Source organism: Chinchilla lanigera, unplaced genomic scaffold (genome assembly GCF_000276665.1).
Source record: "Chinchilla lanigera isolate Chin_1 unplaced genomic scaffold, ChiLan1.0 scaffold00095, whole genome shotgun sequence".
In the NCBI taxonomy this organism is placed as follows: domain Eukaryota; kingdom Metazoa; phylum Chordata; class Mammalia; order Rodentia; family Chinchillidae; genus Chinchilla; species Chinchilla lanigera.
The window spans coordinates 636,290-659,469 of record NW_004955496.1 but is presented as its reverse complement, the minus strand read 5'-3'; the positions used below and the strand labels follow the sequence as shown (position 1 = coordinate 659,469).

The following is a 23,180-nucleotide window of genomic DNA, read 5'->3' as shown; positions in this document are numbered from 1 at the left end:
AGTTTCCACTTGTTGCACTGTTTGCCAACTTTGTTTCCCTAACCCAAGCCTCTTGCACATTCAGCAAAGAGTACAGGCTGCCCAGTAAAATCTGCATTTCAGATAAACAACAAATAGCCTATCCCAGATGTTTTAGCAAAATAAACAGAAAAGGGCCAGGGACACAGCTCAGCAGGAAGGCTCCCACCAACCCCTCGTGTGACCGTGGAGTGTCCGAGTCACACACAAAACGTTGCTGTTGTGAAACTGAAATTGACTGGGTGGCGGATTCTCACCTCGAAGTCCCGCTGTGGATCAGAAGAGTGGAAGCCTGTCTGGGATACCTTCTTTGCCTAGTGTTTGCTTTTAGAAACAAAGTCTCCAAGCAAAACGTCAGCTTTCCCTGTTGTTGGGAAGATTGAGTTTCAGTTTAGCACCTCTTACAGCTAATTCCCGTTTCAAAGGAGAAACCGGTTCCGCAGCGAGAGGTTTTCCCAGAGCCGGGCCGGGCCACCTGCACATCTGTGGCCGAGGTAGGGCCGTGCGACCCGGGTGAGGCCAGCGGAGACCCTCTGTCTCGGTCTTCCCGCCCCGTGCCCGCAGGCGCGGTCCCCACCCGTGGATGCAGCAGGCGGGACGAGCCGGAGGGCGCGGCCTCGGGTAGCTCCGGTGGACACGCCCTCGGTCCCGCCCGCTCCTCGTCTGATGTGGCGCTGGGACGGCGCAGGATGCTGGTGCGCGGGGCACTGCGGCTACCCGCGACCCCCGGAACCCAAGCGCAGGTAACGGGGCAGGGCGGGGCTCGGGGCTGGTCCACTTCGCGGGTCCACGTTGGCCCGAGTCCAGGCGGGGCGAGGCCCAGCGACCGTCCCGCGCGGACGTCCCAGTGCGGTGGCCTTTCCAGCCTGCACGCGAGCCTTTCCTGTGTTAAAGAGGGAAGAGAAATTAGCGTGGGTTCGCAACAGGAGTCACGAGTGTGCGCCGCGAGTGCCGGAGCGGGCCACGCGCGCGCACCACGCAGACCCAGGAACCCGGGCCAGCGGAGGCAATGAGTTGCAACGCCTGGCAGCCTCTGAAAAGAGCCTGGCTTCTGAGGCTGGTTTCCCCCGCCATCAGATTAGTTTCAGATTGCTGAGGAGAAATATGTTTAATGTTTATCTTTTAGCTGTGCAGTGTGAAAAAGGAGCAAAAAGTAAGCAAAGACTCCTTGCAGTTTCACTTCCTATTTCTTTTGGAGTTTTCTTGCTTTGGTTTGGTTTTTTGTGTGTCCTAATTGCTTTCCCTCTACAACTGTCTTAGGGCTTTGCGTTTGGATTAATGCAGGGAATATTTAAAAGCGTTTTAAAATGCTTTCCCCAAGTGTTTCAAAGCAGATGAAGAAGGCTATTTTATTACTGGTACCTAAGAGAGGGGAAGCCAGCCGTGGCGCACACCTGTGATCCGCACTCTGAGGCTGAGGTAGGAGGATTTCGAATTCCAAGCCAGCTTGGGCACTTAGCGACTTCCGGAGACCCTGGGGTGGTTGCGATCCGGAAGGGAGGGCTCGGGCTCCTTATTCGCACCCCCACCGGTCACATCCAGCTCACACCCAGCCTCAGCGACACAGGTCTGGCGTTGCTCTCTGCGCAGCTCTCCACGCCCTTCTGAGTCTGGGTCCCAAGGCTCTCGCTTCCAGGCCCAGAGCTCCAGCAAGACTGGCTTTGGTGCTGAACAGGGCTGGGGCTGGGGCTCGGGGCACAGCCATGGATTCAATCCAGGAAAAAGGGTGGGCAGAGACTCCTTAAAATGTACGATGGTAAATTTCTTAAAGTAGTTGGGGAGAGAGGCTTTTTAGGAATTGTACTTTTATGATCAGTGTTGCATTTCACTGTCGTAGGCATACTCAACCCTGGGAACCCCTTCGCTACATCTCATTTCAGCACAAGTGATTGCTTTCCATTAAACCTGCTTAACAGATCTGCGCTTCTGGGAAGGAGCTCTCGGCCTTGCACAGCAGGGCAAGCCCCCCACCACAGAGCCCCCATATGTGCCCTGGCCTGGGGTGGTGCTTCCAGACTCCAGCAGGGGTGCCCAACTGCGGGTCCTTTCCCCACACGGCCGTCCCATGCTCTGGCTGCTGGCTTGCCCTAACTGGAAGGCGGTTGCCTTATAAAAGGAGAAAATGATGGGGCTCCTCAGGGCTAATAATAGGGCACAGCAGTTAGAGCCCAAAGCCAGTGAATCATCGCCCTTGAAGGTTTCTGATTTGCAAGATTTTAAGTCAGCTGTCCAAGCTGAAGACAGCTTGCTCATCTTGAGAGGCGGAAAGGATCCTTTTTACTTGTCTGGTAACATGTACCCCCCCCCCATAAAAACAATCCTGTTAGTTTGCCTGTTTATATGGAGTGTTAAAATCTTACTGTGAAGAAACCAAGAGCGGTGTCTTTGCCCCGTAGGATTTTCTGCAAATCAAATTACCTTGCTGGAGGGACATTTTTCAATCTAAGGTCTTCCTGTTGGGTGGTTGTCCCACCTGACAGAAAATGTTCTGTGGCTCAAGATGAGTATTATTTAATATAATTTATTTCATGCATTTTTTCCTATAAACATTCAGACCCCTGAAGCCTTTGAAAGCAGCTAGGAAAAAAGAGAAAGGTGGTTTGTGACCTGACCGCTATAAAATACCAGCTTACAAGGCCTTGTCAGAAGTAGCACTTCAAATAAGTCTTCCCAGTTATAATTGGTGTTTTCTGAAAGTATAAGTGTGCTTTATAAGAGCACTGAAAAACTTTAAAATGTGTCCTGTTCTCCTCCTTCTATGGTAAGTGGATAATTGTCTGTTTTGTAGGTTCAGGAACAAAACCCAGGTTATTGAGATGGATGTGTTTAGTGTAGCAGAACTGTTTTGAACATGTTTAGTCATAAGTTAAGAGAGCCAGGGCACGCTGTGTTACCTCTGTTCAAGGCATAGCCTGGTGGCCACATCTCTTGCCAGTTCTCTGGCTGAGCAGTTGTCAGGGCAAACAGTGGCTCCTGCCACCACTTCTGTGTGCCAGGAAGGGTGCTGCCTTGAGTGATTACGGTGCCAGGTGGACAATAGCTAAACAAATAGGCTCTTGCCTAGTTTTACCTTTCTCAGTTTGGGAATTCTGCTGCTTAGATTGAAAAACCCCCAACGATAAGATTTTGTTCTACTAATACAGCATCTGAGTCCTCCCATAAGCTTGTTTAAAATGCAGAAGTTAACTGTATTCTGCAGAGAAGCTTAAGAATCAAGTGTGCTTTTTTTAACTCATAGAGACAAAGCATATGGCTATCTTAATTCACAAGATGTTAACTTAGAGAGTACTGTTGAACAGATCTTGTTCAATACTTTCCTGCCCCTCTACCCCTGATGTTTGCAATTGGTGCATTGTATTCTGTAATTCTGGGTTCAGCTCGCTCCCAGGAAGGTTGTGTTGGGATTGTAACTTGCCCTAGACAAAAGGCATTGATGCTTTGATCTCCAAGTATAATTCTAGACCAGTTTGTCTACTAAATGTTAGGCCTTGCCACCTTCCCAGTACTGAGAGTTAGTGCCCTTTAAAAAAAGATTTTATTTTTTAATCATTATAATTAAATGGTATTTGTGCTGTTTTATAGCAAACTCTAAGCCAGGAGATGGTTTTGTATCTCAGCAGATACATATTTGTTGCATGAGGAACCTGTGAAACTCAGGTAGAAACCGAGGGTAAGTGTTGGTTGATCTAACATCTAGTATATAACTCAGTGTGCTTGTGGGATGTGAACAAGTAGCGAAATTAGATGGTGTTAGACAGGCACTTGGGGCAGCTGAGTGCCACCAGCCTAGCTGTGCCACCATTTAGCTCTGTGACTTTAGCAGTCATTCTGTTTATTTGGGCCTTTTTTTTTTTTTTAATGTCCCCTTTTCAAAATAAAAGCATTTGTTTCATTGGTTTTAAAAGCCTGTTCTGTCTAGAAAATTCTCATTTTATTATTTCCCTCGAGGATGTAACTATACTTTTGAACAGTTACCAATGTCAAAATTGTTGTCTTAATGATTTGAAATTTCTCTTAGGATACTAGACTGTCAGTCAATTGGCACTTTCACATAGCAATTGTAATAACTATTTTCCCTTTCAAAAGAATTGAACTTTGGTTGATAAGGTTAACATGTTTTAATGGAATAGATTCTCTAAGACATTCTACCATTACCAGTGTTTTTTATCTCTGAAATGTTGCTTATTCAAGAGTATTTAGCATTAGGATCCTAAATCATTAATAGGCATCTTAGGCTCCCCTGTAGGCATAAACCGGTACATCATAGATGAAACAGGTGAAAAATCAGTCGTATTCGAGAAGAATGCTTTTTGACCCCATTGAATTAACCAGGATTTATTTTGCTTGGTTTTTAAGCAAACACCAACTCTCTGAGCTGCATTACACTTTGTGACACGGGATCCCCCAGCCAAATGCTTATTTCCTCCCATTGCAGAGCAGCTCTGGGTAGTGGTGCAGTCAGTCCAAAGGTGCCCCAGGAGACCTGGGGAAGAAATTGCTGCCCAGGCTTGGTTTAGGACAGATGAGTTCCTTGGTTTCTTTGGAGCCAACTTGGAGTTTATGGTAGAGACAGTGAAATGACAGCTTCTGCTGTTGTCTCCACATGCTGGCTGCCAGGAGCCTGGGACTGGATTCCCCGCCCACCTCTGCAGGATGGGGGAGACCTAAGCTGCATTCATATGTGGGTGGTACTCGTGTTTTTAGCTTGAGGACCTCCAGGAGTTTTTTCCATTCATAGCATCATCCATTTTTCTGTGATTAGCTTTTATGGGAAAAAGTGATACATGAAAAAGTTTTGAGAAATTCAAAAAGTCAACACTTTGGTGTTTAAACAAATAGTGTGTGTTGTCAGTAGTAAACTGTGGAAGTGTGGCAGACCAGTCCTGAGTTGGAAAGTTCTGCTCAGTTATCAAGACCTATGAATTCCTTTACTCCCAGAGTTTCCAATTTCATCAGCTCCTCATTGGTGTTGATTTTGCAGAATTTTACCCAAAAGTAAGAGCATTGCAACCTAAGGTTTGTGGGTTTTTCTTTTTTCTTTTGCAGTTCCTAGGGGATTACATTTCTATCTAGGACTCACAATAATGATGAGAAATGATGGATAAAATCTGTGCTGATAAACAATGTCCACTGAAGGGAATTTCTCTGAATAGATATAAGGGTAAGAAATAAGCCATCTTGAAAGTGAAGCAGACTATGGAGCTGGAGTTGAATTTTCCATAGTAGGCAGAAACAAGAGGGACAGAAAACATTGAACTTTAGATCAAGAAATTGACAGGCTCACAAGTTCACAGAGCTTTGGTGTGGCAAACTTTGGGTGGGAAATATCTTGGAGCCTTGCAAATATGAATTCTCCCTGAGGTTCTTGTGGTATTTACAGCACTATCTTGGTTCATGAACTTAATTCATTCCACAGTTCTGGAAAAGATGGCCCTGTCCGTGTTTGTGTGGGAAAGGTAGCTGTAGTCATGTCTGTCACCTGATGCAGAGTCAGCAGACAAAACCAAAATCTTGCCAGATGCTTCTATTTGTGAAAAAATTGTTTGCAAAGAAAAGCATTTGTGAATTGAGGTACTAGTGTACTAGATTGAGTATACCGCTTAGTTTGGTTGTTTTTTCCTTTTCATTCTCCTTTGTTTTTTTGAGACAGTCTTTCTGTGTAGTTCATGCTGGTCTTGAATTCAGTATGTAGCTCAGGCTGGCCTTAAACTCATGGCCATCCTCCTGCCTCAGCCTCCCAAGTGCTGGGATTATAGGCATGTGCTGCCATGCTGCACATTCTTTCTGTTTTGAACTGCTACAGGTACAGGTGATATCCTACTGTCTTCAACTTATATGTATAACTTGGTAATGAATACATTGATCAGATTTCATTTTGAGGACCTAAAGATGAGTTTGCTTATTTTGTTGTGAGGTTTAATATTTGTTAAATGTGAGAAAAAGAAGTATGCTCTGCAGAGTGTGTACAGGCTAATTAAAGGTAGGAAAATTACACTCTATAGAGTGGACACTGAGAGAGCTTTCAATGGCAATGAGGCTAATGATGGCCATCTTTTGTACCTCAGGCTGATATCATATCTAGGCCATCCTATCAAAAACCTACTTCATTTCATGCCAGGAGAATAGAAGCTATTCTCTGATTGGTCCTAGGTTTGGGGATTGGGCACATGTGTTCTAGATCCCTATGACTGACAAGTCACACCCACATGCCCAGCCAGCTAGCCATGCCCTAATTGCCTGCCTCATTTCTCCCTGGGAGACATAAATCTCCATAATTCTTTATAGGTTGCTGAAGGTGTGACAGTCTCTATCTTCATATAGCTGCTTCTGACTGAAAGGGGCTGTAGTCCCTAACTGCTGGGTAGTGCCAGCTACCTTGAGATGTTATAGCTCATGGATTGAACTGAGAAAAACATGCGCTTGAAGCAGTACTGGAGTCTTGCTTTTTGAAGAGAGGTCTTAGGTCTTTTAGAGGTTCACAGGAATAGCTTTCTTCTTTTGGGTGGTCCTTTTCCTCAGACAGTTCAAGTGGAGCTGGCTTTATCCTTTGTAAAAAATAATCTAAGTGAAGAACAGTATCATAATTTAGACTGCTCTTCTATACCTAGTTCTCACAATTTCCTAGTTCATACTGGACTCACATATTATTGTGTGGGACTATGACTCCTTCAGGGTCAAACTGAAGGTTGTAGCTTGGTAGTGAAGAGAGATCTGGAGGTGGAGGGGATCTGCAGGGTGTTCCCCATGGTGTATCATGGGGCCTCTTGGCTGGCTTGCCAAAACTGTGTTACTGGGGTTGAGAGGGCTGTTCTCTTCCCAGGGGTGCTTTCCAGGTTCTTGGTGCCCTAAACAAAGAATTGGTCAAGACAAGTGCACAGGTAGTGAACTTTTACATTTATTGAAGGTATTAAATGAAGGAAAGGAAGTGTACTCTTTAAAGGGAGAGCAGGCCACCGAGAGAGCTCACAGTGACCAAATTAGCTCATTTTAACTTTTTGGGCATGACAGTATATAACGCCCCAAACCTGGCTGGAGAAAGGAAGAGGGTACCATTACTTTTGACAAATATTTGTTGTTTTTCTGACTGTGTATGTGTTCATGTGGAGTTCTCACCTTTGTTAAATATTTTAGTTTTGGTATATGAATGCCTCTTGTTATGGTTTGTGTCTGGGTGTCCCCCCAAAGCCTCGTGCGGTCATGGGTCAGGCTTTTAGAGTTTGATTGATTATGGGTGTGAGAGCTACACTCACCCTGGGGTGGATAATTTGCATATGTAAGGGAGATGAAGAGGCTGCTTGAGGCCATTCCTCCCTTGTCTGTTTTTGTTGCTTTGACTGTGTTCTGCTGCCATGAGTGGTAGCCCTCTGCCATGTGCCACTCTGCCTTGTAACCTGCCAAGTATGGACTGAAACCTCCCCAAACTGTAAGTGCAATAAACCTTTCCTTCCTTAATTTTGGGTGTCAGGTATTTTGTCCCAGCAATGAGAGAAAAGTAACCAAGACACCTCTAATATAATGGGATATTTGAAGAGAACATTTTATTTATTTACTTATTTGAGACAGGGTCTCCCTATATAGTTTAGGCTGGCCTTAAGCTAACTATATAGTCCAGGCTGGCCTCTAACTTGTGACAATCCTTCTGCCTCAGCATCTTGAGTGGTGGGACCACAGGTGTGCACCACCATGCCCAGCCAAAGAGGGTGTTTTAAAAGGTGTCATACACCTGTAGTCCCAGCAGTCCGGGAAGCTGAAGCAGGAGGCTTATGAGTTTAAATCCAATCTTGGCAGTATAGTAAGACCCTGTCTCACAATATAAGATAAGGGCTGGGGGCATAGTTCAGTGTGGAGACCCTGGGTTCAATCCCTAGGACCCAACCACCACCACCAAAACAAAGTGTTCTTTCTAGATATTGACAGTGTCTCATCTGCCTTGTCACCCTCCTGAGTTCTACTCTTTCAAGCCTAAGTTCCAGAGGCCACCATCTCCACCCTGGCTGCTTTGATGAGGTCTCCGCAGATCTCTGTGCCCAGCGTGACCCTTCTTCCAGCCTCATAGCCCTTAAGTGCACCTGTATCATTCAGCCACACATGACGGTTAGTGGAGTACCTCTGCTTTTCCCACCTCGTTTCTAAGAACCACCATGGTCAGAAATAACTTTTCTGCACCTTTATTTTATTTCCTCTGCTGTGGCACAGGAAATACATAACAAATATTTGTTGGCTCAAGGAAAGAAGGAATGGGCAAAAAAGAATGAAATATTTCGAGGTGCGTTGGTTTACATCTACAATCTGAGTTACTTGGGAGGCTGAGGCAAGAGACTTACAAGTCCAAGAGCAACTTGAATGATTTAAGAAATCCCTGTCTGAAAACAAAATGTAAACAGGGCTGGGGGTATAGCTTAGTGGTAAAGCACTTGCCTAGCATATAGGAGGCTCTGGGTTCAGTCTGCAGTATCTGAAGAAGAGAAAGAGAGAGAGGCAGAAGAGAGAGAGAAATTATTCTACATAGTTCCTTAATGATGTGTTCTTTGGGTCTTGTCTTCTCAATTTCCTGTCCTCCTAGGGGCAGAAGTATTCTTGTGTACTTTTGGAAATATGAGGCTTGAATAATTGTTCATTTTAAAAAAGTTAACAAGAACTTTTATACACATTGCATTTTCTGTTATAAGCAAATAGTAATCTTAAATTCTATCTTGGTTGACTTATTTCGGATATGCTTTCATATCATGATTTTTAAAGAACATAACTAACATAATTGAACAAAATATATAAATTCTGCCGGGACATCCTGGCATACAAGTGTTTTCCTGGCTACTACTCTTTGTTTGTTTGTTTTTGAGTCAGGGTTTCACTATGTAATTCAGATTGGCCCTGAAATCACTCTGAAGTCCAGGCTGACATCAAACTTGCAGGGTGTGGCCTGTGCCCAGCCCTGAGGCTGCTTTTAGTGTGCTGTGGCCTTAGCATGATTATTGACCTGGGTAGTCGCACTCCTGTTCTCCACAGCTAAGGAACTTCTCTCACTGGGATCCTCAGAGTATTGGATCATATTCGTTTTAAATGATGAAATGCTGCTTTGTGGTTGCCAAAAATTACTAGCCTGAGTACTGAAGGTTTACTTGTTAAATAAGTTAGGGTGTTAGTTAAAAAAAATTGTAAAAGGTTGTAAAACACAACTCCTGTACAAAATACGAAACTGACCTTTTGGAAAATAGAGTAACCCTAAGAAAGAGGAATCTAGTTTTTGGTGTTTGGGAGCAGGTGGAGCTGTCCGGGACCAGCCTCTGTCAGGGTTCTGGATGCTGGGCCTCGGGCCGGTGTCAGTCCGTCAGTGCCATACACTTCTGGTGCTGCTTCCCAGCGCAGAGTGGCAGGGCCTAGAGCCGGAGTCTTTTGTGTATGCACGGAAAGTGCACTTCTAAGTCCAGTGGGGCCACAGGGACCCTTGCACTGTCCTCATCTTTCTAGACGTAGGGTGGCGCCGATGAGTAGGGTGGTGGCAGTGGAGGTCCCAGCTCTTCCCAGACCCTTGGCTACTGCAGTGCTGCCACCCCCGACCCACTCCAAGACACCTGGTTCTGCCGCCACCCCCGACCCACTCCAAGACACCTGGTTCTGCCTGGATTCTTAAAAATGCCTTATCTGAAAGTTAGCTTCTACTTCCCCCGCCTTGGTTAGGTTGGTTTACTGTGAGTTGTGGTACAGCTTATCATGCATCTGCTCTTTCGTTGTTAAGTCCAAATCTGCCTTTTGTAATTAATTAATTTATTTATTTATTTACTGGTGTTTTAAGACAGTCTCACTATGTAATTCAGGCTGGCCTTGAACTCACTATGTAGCCCAAATGCTGGGATTACAGACATATGCCATCATGTCCAGCCCATATTTCCTTTGCCCTAGGATGGGTTTTGCCCCCTTTTTTTTGTACTAGGATTTGAACCCATGGCCTTTGTACCAGGCTACATCCTCAGGCCTTTTTATTTTTTATTTTAAGACAGGGTCTCACTACGTCTCTAAATTGCTCAGGTTTGGCTCAAACTTTCCATCTTCCTGCCTTAGCCTCTTTGGGTGCTGAGATGGTAGGTGTGCCCCAGCATGCCCTGTTGGGTTTTGCCTTTTAGTCAAGCTGTGAGATCTCAGTGAAAGGTTTGGTGGTTTACATCAACGCTGTAGGCTTTCATACAAGACCCTTAAAAGTTTCATGGAAGACAAGAAGGTGCTTAAAAAAGATGTGTGTGCTTTCTTCAGTTGGTTTGTGATTGTCAAATGCATATTAGAACCAATAAACCCTAGAAGAATTTCCTAGACAAGGAATCTCATTAGAAATTGCAGAGATGGAAGAGGTGAGATCTGATTAAGGTCTGAGGGCAGCTGAGGTTTACAGACATATTCTGAGTGGGAAGAAAGTACAGAACCCCAGAAAGCGGAATGTGGGAGCAGACACAGTTCCTGTGATGTGCCGTCCTTGGTAGATGTCCATCAGCATTTAAACATCCTACTAAAATGTTGTAATACAGGATTAAAATTAAATTCTGTGTCACAAGATGAGGTGCTGCAGAATGTGTTTCCTAGGCTGCTAACAGATATTCCAGAAAAACAAATCCTCTGTTCTTAACAGTTTAAAGAACTCACAGCTACTCCATACTAGGTTAAATGTGCTCCTCTATGACTGGCTGTTGAAAGCTTCATGTTGCTCACACATGTTGGGACAGACTGGGAATAAGAAAGAACCTGACCACAGACCTCTTTAATTCCTGGGATTCTGACTCACTCTTCCCAGAACAGTAGGCCATAGAATTTCAATTTGAAATTGAAAATTAGACCGGGGAAAATAAAAAATAAAAAATAAAAAAAGTAGAAGATTAGACCGGGGATGTGTTATGTTAGGAAACACGTGCCTGCCTATCACTTCCTTGCCTGTTTCCTCAGGCATGACTAATCTTGTCACCCTTGCCCTGGCCCATTAGGCCACTCCCCAAAGCGGCATTCTCTAGTCCTCCTTGCCTTGGATGTGATCAAGTTCTGAATAATCCACATGACAAGGAAGTGATGGGTACAACTTCTAATATACATCTTTAACTGGAAGGCTGATCTCTCACTTCCTTTTGCTGGGCTGGAATGCAGATGCAATGGGGGACCCAGCTTGGCCCACTGGATGGAAAGGATTCCCACACTTGGTTGATCTCAAGGGGGCTCCTCACTGCCTACCTATGAGAAAAACAAGCATCTCTTTTGTCTGAGTCATGTTACATTTTGGGGTGTGCACTACATCAGATTTGCCTGTATTTTGTCTAGTCCACTGGCCAGCAGGGCCAACCAAAAGTCTCCAGGTGGAGAGACAGACACTGTGAGTGCCTCGGTACTATTGGTTATCAGGGTGAAACCTGAAAGAGAGTGATGAGATGACCAGTACACAGACGTAATGCAATTTTTTCAACTTTATATTTTTATGAGTACATATTTCTCATACGTACTGATTATATTCATCATAGGGAATCTGTACCTGTACATTATATACCTTGATTCTTTTTCCTCCATTCCCTCCCCTCCCTTCAACCCGTCTCCCCCTTCCCATTTACAGAAATCTTTGTTTCCATTTTTTCCCTTCTATTTGTAATAGGTTTTATAAGGAGTGACAGTTTCATGCACGGCCACTTGGCTTATCACTCACCCATTCTATTTCTTGTTAAAAAACCTCTTCCATAAGTAGAAAGCCTTCCTGGTTACCTGGAATGGAAATAATCTTCTTTTATGCCTGCACAGTGTTTGTTCTATTTACCGTCATGTGGTACTTGTATAATCCCTTGTATTAGTGCTTTTTGTGTATCTGATTTATCAGCATGCCTGCTTTCCCTGTTCATATTCACCTTCTTTATGCATTGTACCTCTTAAAGAGCAGGTACCATAACTTTTATATCTTTGAAAAATATATATATATATGTTTATTTTGTTAGTTCAGGTACTTGTGCTAGTGAATGAGGTATAAGAAGGTGGCTGATGTTATGTCAGGGATGATGCTGATCTATTCCAGGGATTAGTAAACTTTACCTGTCAAGGTCCAGATAGTAAATGCATTAGGTGTTGCTGCCTGTGGCCTTTGTCCCAGCTACTCAGACCTGCCGTGGTCGTGGAGAGCAGTGTGGACAATACAGTAGGGAGTGGGTGTAGTTGTATTCCAGTAAACTTTATTCTCTAATATGGCAACAGATGAGATTTGACTGACAGGTGATAATCTGCCAGCCTTGGACTCCACACCAAGATTTTGGTGGTGGTAATAGAAACACTGTGCGAGGTGATGAGTGAAGCTGGTTGGAGCCAGCTCACAGTCACACAAGGCTGCGGTCACTGTACACGCAGCTGGAGCAGTGGGCATCGATATGGTGGAAAACAAGAGGAAGAAGGTGAGGATGTACAGAGGCCGCAGCAATCTCCTGTGCTCAGACTCGCACCACTCCGGGGCCCCTGAGCCCGGAGAATCAGGGGACAGTAGAGAATACCAGGACTGGGCAGAGACGTGCTCTGGGCTGCTGTCCAGAGCCAGGGCAAGAGTCAGAATCATGTGGGGTGTCCCATCACTTGGGGAGTAGCCACTGGGTGAGAGCTGAAGATGTGGGCTCTGGCGCCGTGTTTATTCCACCGAGTTTGTTTCCCTTGGGCAGCAGGTTGAATCCACGGCATCACTTACCTTTCCCCTGGGCCCAACACTGGGACTCTGATCAGTACACGTATGGTTTTCTTCACTTTTGTCTCTCAAACCTGCTTTTAAAGTGAACTTTCTGTCTCTACTGTTTAGAAGAAGCTGTGCTGCTGAAACAAAATGTCCAGCAATAATTAAACTTCTGTTCTTAACACGGGTTTTTTTTTACCTGGGAAATGCTTCTGAGGTCAACTTAGCAGGCCGAGCAGCAGCTCCATTCCACGCTGTTATCCAGGGACCTGAGCTGACCTATACTGTCCTCCTGTCCTCTTCATACCCAACTCCCACAGTCAAAAGGACAGAGGCTTTTTTGCACTTTTTTAGGTCTTGCAAGGTATAGAGGGCTGAGCCTGAAGGTGTCACATGTCACTTGCGCTCAGCTTCCGTTGAATATTTCATTGAATGTGGCACTTGGCTGTGTTAGCTGTACGTGGGCAGAGAGATGGAGCTCTGACCAGGGACCAAATCCAGCCAGCCTGACTGCACCACAGAAGAAGAAAGAATGGAGTTCTGGGCATGTTTAGCTCTCTTTGCGTCCTCTGGGTCGGAACCAAAGTGGTTTTGTTTTGGGGGTTGCTGAATTTCCAAGCCACAATGAGCCCCGCTTATAAGGGTTCCTCAGCAACAGATATTTACACAGAGACTTTATTTCTTCCTAAAAAATGTCAAAAGGAGATGCTGGAACTTTGGCATTTTCAGGTTGGGCTGGAACAGGAACGTGTGACGCTTGGAAGGTTCATTAGAAGCTGCCCTCCGGGCTGTTACTTAATAGGCAAAGGTGCGGTCTCATTTGTTCACTGAGCTGAAGAAGCCAGAAAAAAGCATTCGGTTAGAAGTTGAGGCCAGAATGAAATCTTATGCAGTGACACCTGATAGAAGAGGAAACCATAGAGCTGAGAAAAGATGCTGACAGCGTGGTTTTAGGGAAGAACTTCCTGTGGAGGGATCGTGATCTTCTAAACAATCACTGTCAGCTAAATGAGCAATGGTAGAAGTTGTAGAAGTGTCAGGCACATCTAGTATATGAATTTAATGGCATTTTATAAGCTGGCTTATTATAAATATGATCCAAAAAAGGAAATCCTACATACCTAGGATATTGAAAGCTGCTGTTTTAGAACAAATTGTATCGCAATATATACCATAAAACTAGGACTAATATATAGTCCAGGGTATGTTCAGAAACAGATGCATTAGCATGACGTTGTATAGTGTTTCCTTCCCAAATTTTTTACCTAATCATATCTGGCACAGGCTGGCCTTGACTTGTGAGAATCTTCCTGCCTCAGCCTTCTGAGTGCTGGGATTACAGGCATGCACCACCACGCCCAGCCCTGTTGCTTTCTGAGTAAGACTCACAGATCCAAACAAGTTGGCGTTTTCTAGAGGTGTGTGGAGGGGAGGCTGAGGCAACAGGAAGAAGTGGATTATGGAGAAGCCAAGAGGTTGGCTTCAGTTGGGCCTGGGGTTGGCCTTCATCAAAGTGGAAGTGAGGTGGGGTAGCCTTGATTCCCAAGATTCCTTTCATCTCTGATGTTCTCTGCATTCCCTTAGGTACCCAGCTTTGATATCCAGCAAGCCAGAAGCCAGTGACAATTGGGGATCAATAAACTCAGATGCTAAGCTAGAAGGGAGCCAGCTGCATTGCCCTTCCTCTGCCACCCTTTACCATCCGCCTGCGCACCGGGGAAGGCTCTGGGTTGCCTACAGTGTCGTAGCTGTTTAGTGGGAGCGAGTTTGTTACCTTTTTATCTTTATGAAATTATTCACCTTTCTGTAAAAGGTTGGGGTTTAGAAGGCTCCTTGCAAGGTTTTGCCTGGAAACGACAGGCGTGCCACTCATAGCTGTTGTTGCTTAAGCTTGGCTGCACTGCTGGGAGCTTCTGCAGCCTTGTTTATATATGAAGTTTACTTCATAATGAGTCCAGCCAGATTCTTTTAATTAGTTTTCCTATTGAGTGAGATTGTGCTGCCATTTAATTAGTGGAGTCTGAATTTGTGCCATTTCTGCATTGTAATCAACAGCACTTGTTCTGCCTGCAATTATGTGAAAACATCAAAACTGAACCTCCTTTGAAGAGAAATCATACTATCTGAATGTACTTTTGACGCTGAGTAAGAAGGGACTATCTTAATATTTATGGCTATTTGCTTAAAGCTGTTAGATGTCAGAAAAAGGTCTTTCATAGGTACAACAGTGACCATTAAGATTGTTCAAGCTATACTTTAGCATAGTAATGTTCTCGGTTTATGGCTATCACCTTGTTTTCCTTGGTTTATGGCTATCACTTTTTGTGGTCTATGTTATCGCCTTGCTTTTCTGAGAACTACTCTTACCTACACAGTGTAGCAAAATTGGCCATTGTCATGCCTGACCTTCGTTCAACTGGTCACCTGACCCAAGGGTTTGGATTTGAGTCTAGGCTTCCTGATACACTGACTGCCCTTTAGAACAGTGGAATTGTACTTGGAGCTGGTAGGTAGTGAAGCAGTTTCTACTATGAGCAGCTGGGGCAAAGGAAAAGCACCTTGTAGTGATAAGCGGAATGAGACTGCTGTTGTATGGAGGAGAATGGAGTTTGGATCAGAAGGACTTCCCGGCCGCAGTATCATGCCCGAGCCTCTGATTCCAGTCCATTTCTGAGCTTGTCCAACATTTAGCTCCAAGAGGCAGCCCCGCATCTTTCAATTTCCATTCTCGCTCAAGCTCAGTCAAGCAAATGGTTGTTCCTTTCATCCAAATAATAAGTACATGTGCAGTGCTCCTTCAGACTCAGAAGAAGCACTAAGAGTTTAGCAGGTAACGGGCAAAGGACATGACACGTGGGTGAAAAGAGCCAGCCCACTGGTAGTCAAAGAAATGCAAAAACAACAGGACAGAGTAAAAAAATTTTCTTGTTTTCCTTTTTTGGTTTTGTTTTGTTTCATCAAACCGGCAAAGGAAAATAAAGATACTACTCAAAGCCAGCATAAAGTACAGCACAGTGTGGAAACGCTGGACGTCTAGAGGGTGAAGTGATTGTATAATTCATGGCCCCAGCAGGAAACAGACGGCCCACTCAGATTAGGGCAGTCAGAGGAGAGTTTATGTGCAAAGGATCAGTCACAGAGCTGTGGTGTGTGGGGCGGTAACCTGGATCTGTGTGCAGGGGTGGAGGAGGGGCGGAGGAGGGGCACGGAGTCATGAACCCAAGTCTGAGTCAAGGCCCGTAACACCCAGTCAAACTGAAATTGCAAGATTCTCAGTGCAGGTTAAGAGGCCAAGTGTTTAATGAAGACACAGATGTTTCAAATTCAAGCTTGTACATATTTTTTACATCAGCAGACATCGGGTTCAGTATTCCTTTTGCTTGATTAATGACATGTAATGATAGGTCATGCTTCACATGTGCCAGACACGGACAAAAGCTGTTTCTTACCCAGTCCCCTCCCTGGAGTCCTGGGAGAGATGCCGATGGTAACACACACACACACACACACACACACACACACACACATACACGCACACATACATGCACACATGCACATACACACACACACACACACACACACGCACACCACACCACACACACACCCTCCCCAACTGCTAAGCTCCAACCTGGCCCATTACCTTTCAGGCCTGCACCCCAAGCACTAGTCTGGTTTATTCCAGTGGCCTGTTTCTTTTCTCAAAAACAAACAGAACAGTTTCAGGCTTTGGTTGCCCTTAACTGAGGAAGCACTTCCAGTATTGCTAAAACATGACTGTTTTATAGTCTGAAACAGAGGCTTGAATTCTACAGGAGCCATGCAATTAAATTTTAAAAGGTACTACACAGATTACATAGCCATACTCGTTTCATGTTTAGGACATAAAAGTAAAACATTTCCTAAGACATCTTATAAAAGTTTCCAAATAAGTAGTTAAGTGCTGAATAAAATTCCAAGGAAACTGCACTCCCCCACCTCCAAGACATGCAGTGGGCTTTCCAAAAGAGGAAATTCAGTTAATTAACTTTAGCTAATTAAAAGAGGCTTTCTTTACAAAATCTGATGTTAGGTGTGACTAGAAATAATCAAAGAACATTGGCTGGGAAACTTCAGAATGTGATCTGTGTCAGTATCATATTTGATATGATAGGTCATGCTTCACCCGTGGCAGACACGACCAAAAGCTGTTTCTTACCAAGCCCCCTCCCTGGAGTCCTGGGAGAGATGCCGATGATCACACACACACACCACACCGCACACCCTGCCATTGGCCAGGAAACTTCAGAACATGATCTGTGTCAGTATCATATTGCAAGAGTGTATTCAAGCATACACAACTGTCTCCATGTAATTTGATTACAGTTAATCACCCTCTTCCCCTTTCCCAAACAGCCACTGTCTTAAAATTTAGACTTATTCTCTTAAGTGGACATGAACTAATATATAATAATGTAGCTCTTGAGATCTGAATGATAGGTTGATGTACAAAAATTCAAAAACATGCTAATAACCTATTACAAATTACTCTGTGTACACAGGCTTATGTGCCTTGTTATACAAGTACTTTTCTTTAAAGATGAGAAAATTGAAGCCCAGGAAATTTAAATAAATCATTCCTATCATTAATGTGGAGCCAGGGCTTAACCCCAAGTCCTCATAATAAATCCTGTGTTTTCAGTAAACTACAACCCCTCTCTTTTCTCTTCCCTATCTTAAAGAGCACAGAAACAAATTAGGCTTGGGCAAACCCAAGATTATCCTGTGGAGGAAATCTATTTCATTCTTGGATGGTAAAAATGAACAAAACAGGTAGCAAGAATAAGCAGCTTGCTATTCATGCTTTTTACAAAACTTTGTCTGTACTGTTCACATTGGCAGCATGCGTGCTTGCACCCCTCGAGGGGAGTTGGTCCGTGCTCCTAACACATCTCGGTGCTGTCTCGTTTCCCCTCTCCCTCTCTTCTTTCCCCTCCCTCCAGCTCTTGGTCCCTTCCTGTTTGCTGAGGATTTGCACATCCTCATTTCCATCTGTTCTCGGATCCGTCTCCCTGCCCAATATCCATCTCCCTGCCTCCGATATTCCCCAGCAACCGTCTTCTCCGTCCGCCTTCCGATGCCTGGTTCTCATTCCTGCAGTGAGACCAGACGTGGCCTGAGTTCAGGGACTGTTGTGAGATTTGGTTTTCGCCTTTGAAAATGCATAATTCTGGATTTGAAACCCAAAGTTTGCGGGCTGGTGTTTGCCCCTCTGTGGTGTGTTTAAGCTGTGGAGTTGCTGACTAAACCTCACACTCACGACAGGACCCCCCACGTGGTGTCCTCAGTCCGAACGCGCTCAAATGGGTGGCGAGCATGGGTGGATTTGCACCACTGCTGGGTGCATCTGTGATGCTTTTCTGGCAAACAACAGTAACATTGTTCCTGAGGGGGGACACGGACTTGTGAATTCACTCAGACACACCTGGGGTGTGTCAGTGCAAAATCCTAATCACTCACGTGAAAAAGATTTGTGTGTTGTAGTCAACTTTTAAGTATATTTAGAAGATGCGTCAAAATGAAAAGGAAAGAGCTAAAGTGAAGGCAGCAGTTGGAGAAGAGAAGAAATACTGGAGCAAAGCCTTACGAAGGAAGAAAACTTAAAAAAAATTGGAACCAGCCTGAAATGAAAATTTTTTTGAAGTTTTTATTTTATTTGGCTGGGAGTCGGTCCCAGGTAGCACGCACTACCAGAGCTACATGCCAGCTCCCAAAATACTCTCAAGTAAAAAACCCTGGATTTTAATACGAAGCAGTCACGAAGTGACTAATTTATAAAGCAATGTTTCAAGCCATAAGAGTCTGTCCTGCTGTGTTTCCATGGCTTAGTTCAGTACCGGCCAGAGCTCCTGTCCTGCCTCAGGGACAGCGCACTGCAGGGCAGACAGGGTGACATGGGTCAGCCTGACTCTCCTTCTGCTCTTGGCCACCAAGGGCCACGTGCCATGTCTCACGGGCAGCTATCACCTCACACGCTACCAGTCCCTGGCTTTGCCGTTTGGGCCCTATCTGTCCTTGAGTTTCACAGGAAGTGAGTAGGGTTTGAAGAACGATTGATAAATCAATCTGCAGATCCAGGGCAGTAGGACTGCTCAGAATCTAATTTTGAAACCTTCAAGAAAGAGAACAGCCCAGAAAATTTTGAAAAACAATGAGAAGGGATTTGTACAAACCACTGTCTTGGCAGGCAGCTGTGCTGCAGCCCTGTGGCCCCGCGCCGGTGCCAGCTCAGTGGACCAGGGAGAGAAAGATGGGGCGGAGTCGGACTGCGCGGTAGCAGGAGTCAGCACGTCACAAAAGCGGCATTTCAGCTCGGCAAGGAAAGGGTAGGCTGTTTGGTCAAAGATTCTGAAATATGTTATTTCTCCATTTGGAGAAACAAGTGCGAATTTTTATTTCACACTTTCACAAAATTTCATATGGTTTGGAGAGCTCAGTATGAAAAACTGTAGAGGTAGAAGAATATATAGGAGAGCTTGAATATGAGATAAAAATAAAGTATTGATCATATTAAACTTGTTGTACCAAATACATCAGAAAGGTTTTTAAAGATTTGTGCAGTTATTAGTATATTAATAATATTCTATTTTTTAGTTTTTTGGCTTTTTGGGGTTTTTTTGCAATGCTAAGGATCAAACCCAGGGCCTCATGGATACCAGGTAAGTGCTATACTGCTGAGCTATATCCCCAGCCCTAGTAAAACTCTTACTATTTTTAATGGTTATATAATATTCCCTAATGTGGCAGTACCATTGTTTATGTAACACTTTTCAGTTACATTCCAGGTTTTCATGTTAAATTCCCTATATCTTTGAATGAATACATGTTTTCTAAAAGATGACGGTTGAGTATCCTTTATTTGAAATACATTGCACCAAAAATGTTTTAGGTTTCTGAGTTTTTGGAATTTTGGGATATTTACATGGACTTTAGCATTTAAACATGCCTAACCTGAAAACTCAAAATCAATTTCTTTACCTATAAAAAAATCCTTGAAGATGTATGAAAATTGAGGTGTGTTTGAAAATATCTTTGAACAGTAAGGTGGATACATTTGTTATAGCTGTATAATTGGCTTACTTTCACTTTTATTTATAAATTTTTCTACTCTATAGGACCAATGTCCATTTTCTTTTTTTTTTTCTTTCTTTCTTTTTTTTTTTTGTACTGGGAATAAAACTCAGGACCTTGCACTTGCTAGGCAGGCACTTGTGCCACTGAGCTATATCCCCAGCCCAGTTTTTCTACTCTAGTTTAAAAATACTATTTGCTTATAACAAATGAAAAACTAAATCTAATGCAATTTCCTTGTCTTATCTAGTTGTCTTATGGGATTTTAAAAATTTGGTTGCTTTTTAAAAATTAGAAGCCCAAGTAAAAGAATTAAAGAAAAGCAATTTAATTTTTAAAATTTTGTTTTTGTTGGATTTATATGTGCATACCTTATGAATCAAATATGCATATAAATTGGTATGAAAAAAATATGCTTCATGTACTTCCTAAAAGAAAGTATGTACTATTCTTAGCTGATAAGTTTCATTTCCTTTGTGGTTTTCAGTGATAAGCTTGCATCGCTGCTGCTTGGTGTTTCCTAGTCCATGGAGGAGGAGTGTAGGTGCATACATGCTCTTGGGTGTGGAGGGCTGGGCAGGGGCCATTTGGGTAATGACAGTGGAATCTTATGTTGGTATTTCCCTACAGAATTAAGCGTGGGTTTCTCCGAAGTTTGGAGGCAGCATGCAGGGAATCACAAGAGTCTAAGAAACATGACTGGGCAAAAGTGCGTTGAAAGGCAAGTTTGGGAGCGGATGCCCAAGGCCCTTCCTCCCGGAGACCACCTTGCAGCTGGGCGGTGCCCCCATGGGGACTCCATGCCCTGGCTTGCACGTGCCTCCAGCTCCGCATGTGGCTGGCTGCTCGAGGTCACTCAGGGACACGCGTCTCACGCCTTTCTGCATCTGCCTGTATGAGGATGAGCTGGGAAAGTCCCCAAACACAGAATGACTCTTTTTAGTAGAATTTATTGAGAACGCCAAAGTGAGTATTTTTATTCAGAGGCAAGGGAAGCTCATTTGAAAATCGGCTCTTGGCTCAGAACCGTCGATGGTTGTGAGGCGCCCATGCTGCACACCAGCGGTGCAGACCCACAGCGCGTGGCAGTGGGCTTTGGTCTCTGAAAGCTCTAAGAGCTTCGCCATTGCTAGCTCTCCTGCTTTGGATCTGTCATAAAGTGAGCTAATGCGGCCACGTTAGAAACTTCAGCTTTCTGAGTTGGTTTTTATCATCATTAATAGTAGACGCAGTACTGTATTTCCCCCAGATCTTTAGCTCTACACTGGCACAGGTGCCACCTGTCAGAGCATGGGGTCTGGGCCAGGGTGTGGCTCTCAGTAAGTCTGGGGGTGCTGGCCCCTGCGTTTCCGATGGTTTGGCCCGTCCAGGGTGGCTTCAGCCTCCAGGAGTTCCGCCAGCGCCTTGCGCCCTGACCCCAACTGTTGGCAATGCATTGCTTAGTCTCTTAAGAGCAGAAGAGCCTACCAGAAGAGATATCTCCCTCTGCGCGTAGTGCCAGGCTTCCATATATGTACCTGCATGTATATGTGGTAAATATGTATTTATATAGTATACATATGTAATATTTCTTTGCAGTACTAGGAACTAAACTTGAGCTCACACTGAGTTACATGTATATCCATAACCTTTTAAAAACATTTTTTTTATCCTTTGAGCCAAGGTCTTACTAAGTCACTAAATTACCCAGGCTGAGTTCAAACTCGTGATCTTCCCGCCTCAGCCTTCCAAGTGCTGAGATGACAGGTGTGTGCCACCACTGCCTGACTCCATTTATACTCAGAACACCTGCTGTCTAGAAGGTTGTCACTTCTCTTCTGCTTCAGGGGATCCCCAGGCATTTCTACAACAGAAACGCTCTGGGTAGACTCCGCTGGGCCGGAAGTGAGGATGGAGCACCTTGGATGGGACAAAGCCGGTTGGCAGCACAAGGAGGACCTTCCCACCAGCCCGTGAGTTCACTGTGAACTTCGGGAGTGGACTATTGTCCTGGATAAGAACGGGACTTCTGGAGGGAGCCTAAATCGCAGGAAAACTGAGTCAAATTATTTGGGATATTTTAAGTTCTTTTATCTTGAGATGGGGTCTCTCTGTGTAGTCCAGGTTGGCCTTGAACTTGTGGTAATCCCCTTGCTTCAGTCTCTTCTTGAGTTTTGGTATTACAGGCATGGCCCACCATACCTGGCAAACTGAATCAAATTATGACCTGGGCCATGAATTTCTCATATCACCAGTGAGGTCCATCACAAGGGGTTTGTTTGAGAACTTCCACCTGAGGCTTCCTGTGCTGATGGTGTAGCTCAGTGCTAGTGTGCTTGCTTGGGATAGAGAAAGTGGGGGTGGGGAGAGAAAGAAAGAGTTGGGGAGAGACAGACTTCTCATGAGTTGCTTTACTTGGAAAATATATGCAGTTCTTCCCATAGTCAAAGGATGAGTTTGTTTCTGATTTGACATCAGCAGAAAGAATCATGCCGTCCTTGCAGTGGGCCAGTGTAAGTCCAGCTATTCAGAGTAAGGTCAGTCAGCTGCTCCGTATCAGGCAAGAGTTGTGTCAGAATAAATAGGCTGGGGCCATCATCATATCTGAAGTGTGCTGAAATTTTAACTTGTGTATGAAAAACGATAGAATGTCCTTGACATTTAATACATTTTACAAAAAACAACCAGACTACCGCTTCATCTGGGGGAGAATGTGAAAGTGGAGAAGGTCGTCTTCACAGTGGATATCTGACTAAGCTCTGTGGTGCAAAAGCAGAGTGGAACCACCGTGGCCTACCGTGGAATTCGAACCCTATCAAGTGCTGAACGTGGGTGGGAGCACTGACTGTCAGATCAGGAAAGTTGTTGCGCAGTTTCCCTTCAGGGCCCTGGGCTGTCCCTCCCCTGGCTTGAACCTCGTCTTTGCCCTCTGTTATCTGAATGTCTTATGGGACTGCACACATCTTGGGAGCTTCAGGAGCAGCCAGCATCCTATCTCAGTGTGCTTTCAGTTGCTGTAACTAAATACACTGGCATGCTAGTGACCTATAAAAGAGGCCGATTCAGCTCAGGAGGGGGAGGCCAACAGATTCAGGTTGAGGGGCTGCAGTTGGCCAAGCCCTCTTCCCAGGGGGACAAAACGGCTCAAGATAACTGTGCTGGCTTTGTCATGCACTCACTGTCAGTCATGCATTAACCCCTCCCCTGCATGGAGGAGGCCGTGCTGGAGGATTGCGCCCCAGCCTGCGGTCCTGGGAGGACTCCCACACCCTAGAAAGCCTTGGCTCTTCTTTCTAAAGTGAAGTATCTGAACTGCGAAGCGTGTACATGTGAGTTCCCAGGCGCTCCAGTGTGGCTCTGCGTTATACACCTGTCTGCTGGGTCCTCTGAGTGACCTCGAGGCTTCTGA

At 44.8% G+C, this 23,180-nt stretch overlaps 1 protein-coding gene across 1 annotated transcript in view; it reads left to right on the top strand.

Annotated features, from left to right (window-relative positions):
• Positions 1–675: 675 nt before the first annotated feature.
• The window catches only part of Ccdc109b (coiled-coil domain containing 109B), a gene marked incomplete in the record, with an annotated part of 73,883 nt that continues 51,378 nt past the window's right edge, over positions 676–23,180 (top strand). Inside the window, 2 exon segments of the mRNA XM_013505398.1 lie at positions 676–761; positions 7,926–8,062. Of these exon segments, the coding sequence (XP_013360852.1) occupies positions 8,021–8,062 (42 nt within the window).